General features: G+C 45.4%; 1 protein-coding gene across 2 annotated transcripts in view; it reads right to left on the reverse strand.

The window, feature by feature from the left end:
- The window catches only part of LOC135376020 (uncharacterized), a 65,464-nt gene that overhangs the window by 754 nt on the left and 51,372 nt on the right, over nt 1-13,338 (reverse strand). The window contains exons 6-7 of one of the 2 annotated variants that reach the window (XM_064608641.1): nt 7,893-8,112; nt 2,702-2,779 (exon numbers count right to left, since the gene is read on the reverse strand). In XM_064608641.1, coding sequence (XP_064464711.1) covers nt 2,777-2,779; nt 7,893-8,112 — 223 coding nt within the window. In that variant the 3' untranslated portion in view covers nt 2,702-2,776. Of the gene's footprint in view, nt 1-2,701; nt 2,780-7,892; nt 8,113-13,338 lie in introns of those variants that run through there. The other variant, XM_064608634.1, reaches the window with a different exon arrangement.

Here is a 13,338-nt window from a genome sequence, read left to right on the forward strand (position 1 = left end):
GTTGGTCCCTTTGTGTCCCTTGTTTTGCTCACCACTGAAGCAAATGTTTGCTTATTCTCCTCATAGTCAAATTAATGTTACTTTACAAGGTTTCCTTTAGCTATGGCGGCGGGAAACGTACAGCTCTCCATATGAACGACCACAACACGCAATTACACTTATGTTATGCGGGGCTGTCTTTCAGTGTTCAACAGAAACACTCACGATGTACATCTGCAGCACGTCGGCGCACCCGACTGAGTTTTCAACAATACCGCTGGACGTGCAACCAAATTATCTCTTGCGTTTTTTCGTGTTCGCGAGGAATTGGCTGCCTCTTTTACCGTTCGCGGCGTCAGTTCGCAAACTGACGCTGCGAACGGTAGCGGGATCGGTCACGGGATCGGACGTGTCTCGGTACGCTCTGCATTCAAACCCCCCGTGGTGGGGCCAGGATCTGTGCATATTTCGGAACTGGGTAAACGGGGCAGAAGAAGGTATCAGAAATCACGCCATTCAACCAGAGAAATTTGACAGAAAGAAAAAACCTTGTTTTATTTGAAGAAGATAAGGACAAGATAATTCAGGCTAAACAAGAGTTTTGGCATGATGCTACAGCAGCAGTTTCGAGGAAAAGCCCCTTCTCTTTACCGTATAAGATCGTTACTCATAAAAAAAATAACATTCTTCTCTGATCAAGCCCTATTAGAAGGGCTGACGTCTCTATTACACAAGATCTCAGAGAAAGTTGCACTGAAATTCTCAGGCAGCTTTTTCAAAGGGAGGACAACGAAGAGAAAATTGATTGGGAAGAAAAAGATAAGCAGGGTGGGGTTTTCGCTCAGGACCTCTTAATAATCATCAGGACAGATTATTTATTTCCATTTATCTCTTATAGTTATAGTTATAAACAAAAATTCTGACATTAGAATTGACCATATTAATTTAGACGTCGTTAAAGTAGCTCAAGAATACCACGAACACTTCCTAACATGGCTACCATCTAGGGAATTACGGTCTAGAGCATTTCCCTACAAGATGGAAAAACTCCTGCTCCAAAACTCCTCCTACTCCTTCCAAAAAGGAAGACCGAGTCTTGGAGGCAAGGGACTACAGAACTATCTGTATCCCATCGCTCTTTGGCACATTTTTTTTGAAAATTAATCCTCACCAGATTAGATTGGGCTTTAACTAGGGTTAAATTTTTTAGGGGGCGCAGTTTGGTTTTGTCCGCAACCAACTCAGCGCACTAGCCCTTTACCAGATCCGTTCACGACTAAGACACGTTAGGCGTCAGGATAAATGTGGAGTATTAATTTTATTACATGCGTCGAACGCATTCAACATGGTCAAGCGAAGTGCAGTTGTATCAATTTTTAAAGCGAACGACTGCCCTGAAAATCTCACCAGGGTTTTTCACGCCTTCCTTGGTAATAGATCGTGCACCCTCCGGGGGGATACTGGGAACATCGTTATAGATAAAGTGGAAGGGTGCCCGCAGGGATCTCCGTTTAGCCCCCTAATCTGGAATATATATATATATATATAAAGAGGGGGAAAAGCCATTAAAGAAACAAGTAAATGACGCTAGCGTCACTTACTTGTTTCTGTAATGGCTTCTCTCCCTCTTTATAATTCACTGGCTTGCACTGGGGCATTGAGGAGTGCTCAGTCACCCTCCCAGGTGTATATCGCTCGTTGAGTGACCCCTGGTTTGCAAATCCCGAACGATGCGCAGCTACCCAGAGCTGACGAGCCGCAAACACGGCGAAACACGTGTCCTCTGGTGCTGTCGCATCGTTCCTTGAGTATATATATATATTGTAAACAGTATATTCAGTAGTGCCAGAGGGGGCGGACGTGTTCCTCTACGCAGATGATGTCAATTTGATGGTTTTCGGTAGAACTAGGAGGGAAGCGGAAATCCGGGCACATGAGGTTATATCGATATCGTATGGGAAAGGAGCAGTAAGTTGGGGGTGCTTTTTAATCCCGGGAAGACCAAGGGCCTTCTTGTGTCAAAAGCAGATAAATATTTATCACAATTATGCAGGACTGACAATAGTAATGGCTTTTTGGTTTTTAGGGAACTTTATAAAAGATGCATAGGGAGGGTTATTTTGTACGGGGCTGGGGCCTGGTTTGGGGGGGGGGTAGGGATAACAATGCGTATATCAATAAAAAGTTAGCAGCAGTCCAGAGAATTACTCTCATAAGAATGTGTAGGGCGGCGTACAGGGCGACGCCCAACAATGTACTTCTGGGTATCCGTGGGGTGTTGCCCATATGTGCTCGGGCACGCGCGGAGACCACGTTTTTCAAGATATGGCAGGCGAGGGAGGGGGTGGAAAGTGGGGATAGGTTTGTTGGCCCGGAGGAAGTTGATACTCTTTTTTCCAATTTGGTGTTCATCCTCGGGATGGGATTATAATTAACTTTAGTAAACAAGAGAAGGTAAGATATGTGGATTTTCCGTGTCGATATGGTGGGGTTTCCGGGGGTGCGGGTTTGTGTTTGATGTGGGGGTGAGAAGTGGTTGCAACGGGGAACGTGGGTCTTTACCAGCATGCTTAAATTTTCGAAGCAGAATTGGGAGCCCTGGAGCGGAGACTGCTGTATGTAAGGGATCATAGTCTTTCATTTCATATTGGTGTTCACACGAACAGTGTTTCATTGCTGCAGGCAATGGGCAATCCCATGCAAACTCACAGGGGGGTTAACGAGCTGAGGAGTTTGATTGTGTCTTCAAAGGCGGCTGTTGACATTTCCTTTGATTTCATTCATGGACATTCCGGAGTTACTGGAAATGATACGGCGGATAAATTAGGAAACTTCGCCAGAACACAACCTATTGATAAAATGGTGACATTATCTTAGACAGCTTTGAAGCGCATTATTTTTCAGCAAGCATGGAGTAACTGGCAAAGGGAATGGGACGACTATGACCACTGGACCAAAAAAGATGGATTCCGCAGGTTAAGCACATCTACATTATTCAGCCAAACTACTAAATTCGTCACTTTTTAACAGGCCATGGAGGGTTCCCCGGGTATCTTTGGAGACTCGGCTTTCGTGTTGAGGACGCATGTACCTGTGGAGAGGCGAGTGCCAGGGCTGAACATTACCTCTTGTGGTGTCCCCTAACCCGAGGCCCCAGGAAGGGCTTGAACAAAGTTCTGGGTAAAACTATTACGATGTCCAACTTACCGTTCCTGTTGCATAGGGACCACTCTGGGCCCTACTTAAGGGAACTAGTCATTATAGGACATAGGCAGTATTTTTTTTCTTTTAGCTGGATTCCGTAGTGTCCCACGGGAGTGGGGACATTATCCTAGCTGCTGCCTCACCCCGGCAGAGGCATCAATCAGCTGCCCGGAATTGGATGGGGGGGGGGGGGGCTGAGCAGGATTCTGATTGTGAGGGGGCCAGGTAAGGGAGGTGCGGGTTGAGGGACTAACAAACGTTTCTCTAACGCTGTTAACACTGGTCTTTACCTCTAGATTGCTCTCAGGGCTTGACTACGGAGGCATATGTGTGGACGTACCTGGAAAATAGATTCGGATATGCAAAGAAGACATACCGAGGGTGCGCCGGTTTCTTCCTCCGGCTTGCGCCTCCCGCACCCCGGACGCTCAGGATCATTTGTGTTTGAACATCTCAAACGGTGTGGAATAGATATCAGGCGGGGTCGCGACGCTGGGGTTCCTCAGGGGGCCCTCGGGAGGAAGCTTTTCTTTTCTTTCCCAGGCAGGTAGTATGGAAGCATAGACATTCTTTCCCCTGAAGCGGGCCTTGGTGTTGGGGGAGGGGGGATGGTGTTTGACTTTTTCCCAGGAGCAGGCGGGTGGTGGGTTCTGGTGTGCTGAGCCGATCCCGGGAGCATGAGTTCCCGGTGGTCCGAAGGCCGGCACTGGAACCCGGGGCCTAGCTGGGCTCGTTGCGTGAGCGATGAAGTTGGAGGCATGCGTTCTCTTTTGGGGGACCGGTTCTGCGAGGGAGGGGGGACTCCTCTGCGGCCTCTTGGGGTCGTATTCAGTTCAGTGCGTGGTGCGTGGTTGGTGCGGTGTGTTCTGTTCAGGAAGGTGTTTATTTTTTATTTTATTTTATTTACTTTTTCAGTCGCGAACTTGGAGCTCTCGTTCGCACTACGGTGTGGCCCTTGGTGGTTACTGACCGGGATTCAGCTTACTCTCCAGGAATTATATCTTAACAAGAGTACAGAGGTAACTGCTGCGTGGGGGATGGCGGGGGGATAGCTTGGGGGGTCTGGTCTGGGTAAAGACAGGGGCGGGATATGTGGGATATATTGGAACTGGGGTTGTATCTATGACAATTACGTGGGTTAGATTTTGAAGGACTGCTGCTGGGTGAATTTTTTAATTATTACCTTTAATTCAGGAAGCAAATATTGGGGGAATACTTGACGAACATCCGGGGGTACACGATTCCCTCACTGTACGTCAGTGGGGTCAATGCGGACGTCGACTGCGAGGGTGCTCGCCGACGCAAGTGGAGTCGGAGATTATGGGATGGCTGCTCGGAGGGACGAGCTGGTCATCTGTGGTGATGTGGACTCGCCCTGTACAAGTGGTTGGAGGCAGCAAAGGCGTGGAGTTGGCCCTGGCAAGACCTAGTCGCGGGGAGGGCAGTGCAAGCGGTCGTAGTGAAGGGCTGCTTCGTCAGGAAATGTCAACTCGAAGTGTGTGTGAAGAATGTGAAGTGGCAGTTTGGAAGTTGGGGACCTGTGATGCCCGCTAGGGGGAGTCGATGATCATGGTCCTCGACAACTGCATGCGAGCCCAGGTGCCTGTGGATTTGGGGACTACGAACCCATTGTCAACCTGGCTGCGGACGTCGACTGCGGCTGGTACTGGCCGACGCAAGTGCAGTTGAAGATCCCGCAAGGGTTGCTGGGTGTGTCATCAGTTGGTCATCTGTGGTGAAGTGGACTCTGCGCGTACAAGGGATCAGAGGCGGCGAAGCCCTGGGATTGGTCTGGCCCAGACCTGTTTGCTGTGATGGCAGGGCAAGTGGCACTGAAGGGCACTGGAGGTTTGGTCTTTCGGAGTGGTATGGACAGAGGGAGGTCATGTAGGGGATCCCGAGGGGCTGACGTCCGTTTGTGGTGCTGATGAAATGGAACCTGTACAATTCAAAATTCTAGTGTTTGAAGACTTTGTGCTGGCTCTTGTTTAGGGTTTTGTTATTCTTATGTCGTTGTCTTTTTTTTTTATGTGTGTGAATGTGAAATAAATGCCCCTGATCGAGCTGAGCCCCTCCCCTTGGCTATGATTCCGGGAGCTCTATCACTCTATTTCTCCCTGCTACTTTTCCATCTCCCTTCTAATAACGGTCATACGGGTGTCCCTGTTCTTTCCTGAGCTATTCCTTCTTCTATTGAGGTGCGGACTTGGCGTCATGTCCCTACTCTTACTCTTCTCCTCGTCTTCCGATTTTGATGTCTCCTTTACCTTGAGAACGCGGAGATGTATTGGATTGGGGTGGTGCTCAGGCCAGCGGTATTCGGACATTTTCTACACAAGATGCCTTGAGGTGAGTGCGTTACAGGTAATATCACGACGTTGTTATGCTCAAATGTCGTGCACCAGTAAGAAGAGCTTGATGGCGGCGGCGGGCAATTTTGACCAAGTCGCAAGGGTGTTTTTTTTTTTTTTTTTTCACGGCATATTCCTTTCAAAGCTGCCACAGGGCGACCGCCTTTCGAGAACACTGCGACATTTTCCTAGTCAGAGGTGACAATCTCATCTTAAAGGGTCGATGAACTCTACCACTTAGTCCAGCGACTGTGTCGGCACGAAACGGCGATTATAACGTGTTGGCTGTCACGCCTTTTGTATAGATGAATCCGATGGGTCCGTATCCAACCAATACTATCACGGTTACTTCGGCAACTGATCGCTTCCGCAGTCGATCGGTCCCCCACTGTTTTTCAGCCTGCGCACGCATTTCTTCTTGTCGTCGTATGGAGGGATATATATATATATTAGAACAAAGAAAACGGTATCGTATTTTACGCTTCATCGCAGAAATCGTGCTTTGTGGCCAAAGGTGTGTGCTGTCGTCGTCGTAGGAGTAAGAAATAAGGTGAGTTGCACTGGAAGATGTGGCACTTAGAGCAAGCACCAAACACAACATAGTAGTAAGCAAAGCGTGTGAAACGAATGGCGAGAAGAAACATGCCGCACGGTCCCACATTTCCTGGCCAACAATTTAGGCATTCTGCTACCAACTAGCTCAAGTTCTACCTTTTTCTCACGCCTTGCAGACTGCTCACCGACCTGGGGCGGACTACGCTATGTGTCTCATTTGGTGCCACAATTCTACAAATGACGTAACAATTGAGAGGCGGTTCTTCTAGACGCCCATATTCGAAAAAAAAGTGTGTCTTTCTATTAACGGCGCACTCGTTAAGAACAAGTATGTATTGAACATGAACCTGTAAGTATAATTACGAAGCGTACGCGAACAATATTACGCCCTTAACCCAATAGCTGCAGGTACGAGTTCTCACGTCCTTTAAATGTGTGCGACCATGTTTCTGCTATGGCGATTACCCTGATAATGGTAACAATTAGAATAATAATAAAAATCGTTATGGTTACTACATTATCATAAGCAGGTGCCTGTAGCATTAAACGATTAATGAGGTGACGTTTAGCATGGCTCCAAACCCTATCACATGTGTAGAGCTGTCCATCACGAGGTACGACAGAAAATATTTTCGCCCTGCGGCGTGTTATAAATACACAATCCAAGTTACAACGCCAGTCAGGAAAAGCACCCGGGACGACTGGCTTGATCTTCGCGTGAAGTAGGGAAGTCCCCGTGTCCCCATTTTTTCTTTGTTTCTTTCTTCTCAGCTCGCCTGCAGACCTCGTCGCGTTACTCTCAAACCAACAGTCTCCGTGCGCTTCTTAACCTCGTTCCCAGTGACGACGTAACAGGGGTGGACTGGAAAAATCGCTCTTTTCATTGGAATCAATACTGGTGGCCGCTTTCTTTTACGAGTATGACTGGCGATAACGTAACATTCCATTTAACTAGTCATCCGGTAAACAACTGAGTAGCGTATCAACATTAGAAAGATCAAGGAAAAAGAATATTGTTTGCTTGAGGAGCGCTGCGAGATGCGATATATTTTCTACACCGGTTCCCGAGCGGGAGACAAAATGAACGGACACGAACAGACATACACACACGGGAAAATGAAGGAACTCGGCAAATGGCAGTCCACACGTGCACAGCTCCTGTGACCACCACGGGGTGACAGCATCAATGGCGGAACCCATTACATGAATCGCGTTTTTTGTATACCTGTTTCAGCTGTGTTTCTCTGCAACACAGGTCACGTGCGTCTGGACCACGTTTACGACGTTCTCCGAAGCGCTCTTTTTACGAGTGGACCACTTATTTATGTTTTAGTGAGCGGAACAGAGGCCTCACGCGCGCGCTCCGTAGGTGAGCTGCACTCGTCGTCCTTTCGCAGAACTTCATTCTATTCGTTGCAGAGAACGCCTCAGCGAAATACAAACAAATAAAACGCTGGGGTCTCCAACTAAGACCTACCGTACTAATCAGGACAACAAGTTTTTTCATGTAAATTTAGTTTTTAGAGGTAACGCGGAGGCGGAAACCTCAGGACGATAACCACAGCCGTTTTGAGCAGAGATCAATCTGGGACAGTTTGTGTTCGAAATATCGGCGGCTCACATCCAGAGCCACTTCCCTTAGCGCAACAATGACAATAGCCGTCAAGTTGTTCGTGAGATAACAAGGCTGTCGAACTGACCTCTCTGTGGCTTTTGTTGAGCCGACTGTTGTTTAATGGAGAGCCCATGTTTGCCCCCCCTCTCCCCATTGCCCTCCCGCGTAAACAGAGTCGCCGCACTCACCATGCAAACGGATATCACGTGGAAGTTTTCAACGATCTTCACTGGGACGGTGTGCGTTCCGTCCACACCTGTCAAGACCGTCTTGTGAGTACCCTGGAATATGAGAACCAATTCGCCTCCTTGGATGGTCAGATGGAGCATTGTGTTTGCAGTGCGGTCCGACGGGGGATCTATCGTAGCGGTGGAAGTGCTGGACCCTTTTTTGAAGGCGAGCTTTATCCTGTTGGAGGAAATGCATAGTCATGTTCGTGACGAACATAGCGGATTCGTTGATGACTTGTGTCGCGCCAACATTTATCTGCGTGTCTGACTCTGTTCAAGTGTTCCAACATGTTGTTGCTCCATATCATACGCAAGTGTCCCAAAACTAATTTCTGATTTTCAGGAGTGTGGTGTCAAGGGACGTCGAATTACCGACACTACTACCATCGCCATGATAAGCCTCACATGTTACATGTAAATATATTATACAGGGTGTTTTTAAAGGTCAGCTATGCCGATATCCCAAATAGTCGAAACGGTTGTGATATTCTGAAAGCCCACATCCAGCTCTCCCCAAAATACACCTTCATTCTCTCAGTTCGGTACAGTACCATGTCAAAAAAATAGGTAATTCATTCCGAAACACACATGGGCGCAGCCATTTTTATGACGTAAATGCGCCCGAACGGGCATTGTGACGTGTACGCGCCTTCGTACTTGTCAGTGGATTTCAGCTACGGCTTCTCGCGGCTTCACGTATCTGTGCTTGAAGATGGCGGACAGCCGGGTTCCACCGTTCCGCGATAAGTAAACAGTGCAGCAGCTGCGAACTCACTCGCGAACCAACCTCTGTGCGATGTTGTGACTGGAATTCGTCGTTTGTGTTTTGTGAGCACGTACAATTTGTATCAAGTCGCGTCTGCGTTAGCCCCTTTACAGCACTTGCCCATTGTAGAGGCTGACGTTTCGACAGCGTTTTATTACTGCAGGAAAATTGTGCTATGTATTTGAGAAACCGCATACTGCTATGGGACAAGTTTTACGTACGATTTATCAATGTGCAACAGCGTCGACGATGATATGTAACGACGAAAGACTTAAAACGAAATACAAATCACATTTTAAACTTTTTGTGGGATTCTGTGCATTTTCCAGAAGCTTTCTTTGAATCACGCACTCCCATGTCACGCTGCGTTGTGTGGTACGCTACAAACTACTGCATTTTATGTCTAACATCTGGATATTGTTTGTAATGAACACCGTCGCACAAAAACATGCACACGAAAGCTCCAGTAGCCATGTGGTTGCACACTATGCAGACGCAAAAGAAGTACCAGAGCACATATTGCCACTTAGAAATGTGGTGTCTGAAGAGTTAGGGCATAGCATAGATCCTAGAAATCAGGTGCACCTTATCCTTCTGTAGAGTGCTCTTTCAATTCACAACTCAGCCCATGGGGTGTAAAAGTATTAAAGGCAGTTATGTGACTTGTCGTCGTGGGTGACATCACTGGCCAGCCTCGGGATTAATTCCGTGCTCAGGAATTATTGTACAAAGCACTTTGTATGTAGGACGTGATAAGCAATATGTAAGTTGCAACCTTGTCTGCAGCATTCTCGATTGCCTCTTACCTTTACAGTTCGAGACACGTTATCAAACCATTTGCAAAGGGCACTCTTACAGGGGCTGTGTAACTTGAGTTTTTAGTATAAAATTTATAAAAATATAAGTATACAATATGTAATATGAAATTTATATAAAATCAAAAATAACATTTATAGAAAGAATTTATAAAAAAAATAAATAAAAAGGCTTCATGGAAGCAATCCGTTAGCATACCCATTGCACATGAAGCACAATTATATATGCTTGGACATCATATAATTAATCTTCTGAACCATATGTGTGGCTGCATACGAAATTTTTTATGCGCATCCTCTACCTTCCTATTCCTACATGTGCACACGAATAACAGTGCATATATGTGAAGTGGCAAAAAGCAACGCTAGACTCTACCATCATTGTGCCCCTTTAACTTTTCCACATTTATGTCTGGTGAACAGGGAATATCTCACTAGAAAAGAAGACATTTGTGCATTGTTTGGCAAGCAAATAAATATATTTATTTACATTTTCCATAAATCAACAATGTTGTGACCTGGTGCAAATATTAATGACAACAAGTAAAGTACTTACAAATTATTCCTATGTGCTCAAATGCAGATATGACAATTCTGTTTTTGTACCTCAGCACAGTACAGTTTCATAATTAACAAACTGCACAGCATCAGCAATCTTAAAGTATCTGAAGAGCGGAATCACATAAAGCTCCAATAATAGACTGTGCAAACAAAGCTAAAAAAAAACGAAGTACTTAAGAAAAATCTGATTAATCGGTTGCCGTTGTGATATGTACTACTATGCACAATTCATGAATGGAACATGTTACCTCATTGCATTGCCTCCATGTGAGCACTAGAACAGGCAGCCTTTTAGGTCGCTCTTTCCGTGTTTTTCTATTGTCTTTTTTTGTTTTCTGTTTTTGCATTAGCAAGCATGGCCATAGTGAACCACAAGCAACCAAGGACAGGATGAGACATCTACAATGCGACTGCTAGCTCTAAACTGATATATTTATTAGCAGACTCTGGAATATACACACATATGCTGCTAAGAAAATGACAATTTAACCAATAGAATAACAGACAAGAAAAAGGTTATACATCTTCCCCTCTCCTCATTCTATTTCACAGGCAGCCCTAGTATCATTCTGAGTGTGTCCGTGCGTTCCCTTCGAGATAACGTATCTCTGACAGAAGCAAATCCAACAGCGGACTGCTTACGGATGCAACTATCTTTGATTTCTCTCACCACTTGTTATTTAACCGCTGCCTTGAGCTGTGTGTTCTGGAAATTTAGGCAGCATCCAGAGTCCCTGCAATGTGTTGCCATGTTTCTCGAGGGCCTGTGTTTCACTATGGCTCTCAGATACAAACTACCCCATTTCAACACAGTAGAAAACACAGATTTGTAAATAGCATCTGTTGATTGCACTGTACATACCCCCCACATAAAGGATCATAGTGGATACTACATCTTGTGTGATAATGTCAGGAACACAAAAAATATAGATTTTAAACCACTCTTACGTCGTAGTAGTAGTATTTGTGTGAAGCTGCGCAATTCCTGTCCTGCAAATAATTTAAACCATATGTTTAATCTGCCAGCGTGATGATCCCCTGAAAAGCAATTCACACTTGGCGGGAACTACCGGTTCTGAAACCTATCCCTGACATGTGTAGCCGTCAGGGAGGAAACCCAAGGGCTGCGGTGGAAAAGACAAACACACACGGCTACGTTCTCTCTGTGTATCAGCTGCTCTGGCTAGGTTTCTATTCACGCTTAATGGCCTGTATCAGTAATGCATGAAGACCACTGCTAAGTTGTGTTGAGAAACACCACTTTATGTTTGCCATGTCTAAATGAAACGTACCTGACCTGATCCAAATTAATCGTTCTGAGTCTGGAACACACAAAGAAAAAAACGCAACACACGCCACAACATTAACAGATAGCAAATGAGCTGTAGCGAGCTCCACCTTGGGACAAAGTCAACAAGTAATTCACCAAAAGTCAATGAGTGCCTGAAATGTAACATCTCCAGTGGCGTAGCCCGACCTCAAAGGTGGGGGGGGGCTCGATACGAATACTCCCCCCCGCTGATCCTGTGTCGACAACACACACATACTTGTGCACACTTCAAACTGAGGATTAAAAAAGTGAACGAAAATAGTTGATTTAGATGTTCACAGTACGATTACATGTATAGGCTGTCATGACCAATGAAGTGGTGTCACGAGATTGGAAGTATTTTGAAAAGCTCATACTTTGAAAACCATTCAAGAATGCTTCTTAGATAGACGCCATGAACTGCAATAACTTTCGCGATAGTCACACTGGTCCCCCCCCCCCCCCCCATATATTATGTTCTCGGATTTGCACGATTTGTGTGGGTCGGTCCGTGGCAGGTAGGGGGGGGGGGGGCTCGAGACCCCCTAGCCCCCTCGTGGCTACACCACTGAACATCTCTGACTGGTAGCAGGATGGCCCACGTTCAATTCCTGGTGCTAGCACTGACTGGCTTTTTCATGAATTATTTGTTGGAAGTTTCGATGTGCTTGAGAACCATTCGTCAACCATTGTATCCTCATGAGGTGATGAGGGTTTGTCATCCCAAAGAGACTCCCTTTCTGGCATGTGTCCTTATGGATGCTCATCACTGCAGAAAAAAAGAAAGAAAGAAAGGAAAAGCATTTAATGACAAGAAATGGATAGTCGCATTTACTGCATAATGATTGTGCACAACAGAAAGAATACTTTTGCACAGAAGGCTGTACTTCTTGATGTCTAACATCAAGTTACAAAATTCCAGAATATATGACATGTTGTAAGGTAGAGAATAAGTAGAGTTATTGAGTTGTCGAGTTGAGTTGAGGGGGCAGTTGTACCCCCTTTTTATTTTATTATATATGATTATATAATTATCTTTATGTCTGTACCACCTCTCGCTCTCTACATTACAACATGTTTTATATATTCTGGGATTTTGTAACTTCATGTCAGACATTGACAAGAGCAGCCTTGTGCACGAAAGTCTCGTCTCATTAAAATTTAGATGCTCTCAACAGTCTTCTTTCTGTTGTGAATCTCTATCGCAGCATACCTGCACATTGCTGTTCTACGTACTGTGACTTTGCAGTAAGAGTATGGACTTTGGGTAAAAAGACTACACAGCACTGCTCAGGTATTTTTGCCTATCGAACAGTATGTATGTATGCAGTATGCACACAGTATTTGTGCACCGGACCCACTAAAAATGTAGTGAATGTGGCATTGCCCACGGTAATGCACCAAGTTGAACACAATTATTGTAGAATCCAGGTATTTTAGCTTACATGTCAAGCCAGTACCACACCAGTATCCAGTGTGAAGTTGTGACAAATAAATAGTTTCCATTTTTCTTAGCTCTCAGAAAACAGACAGTGAATTAATAAGAGTAGACAATGTTAACATGAATTCTGGGCTATTCTTCAGTTGAAGATTCACAGATAGTAAAGGCACCTTCCTCAATGGACGTTGATGACACTGAAAATTCTAAAATGTTATCAGAGGCGACATCAGCTTCGGTGTGTCAAAGGATTGTATGTCCAACAGTAATCCAGCTAACAGTAACAAAAATGTGCAAAAGACAAATTAACTGAACTAATGTAACGTACCTTCTATATCAGACAGTGAAGCTTGTAACACCCCATCCACAGGAACCAGTTTCCAGACACAAAAGTGCTTGAACTGGGAGATAGCAGCTAATCGTAATGGCGATCTTTGTTTTCCACCCTGGAAGCACAGGTTGCAGGGATGGGCATAAATACACTTTTCGGGTATTTAAATATAAATACAAAATAC

Source organism: Ornithodoros turicata, chromosome 1 (genome assembly GCF_037126465.1).
Source record: "Ornithodoros turicata isolate Travis chromosome 1, ASM3712646v1, whole genome shotgun sequence".
NCBI lineage: Eukaryota > Metazoa > Arthropoda > Arachnida > Ixodida > Argasidae > Ornithodoros > Ornithodoros turicata.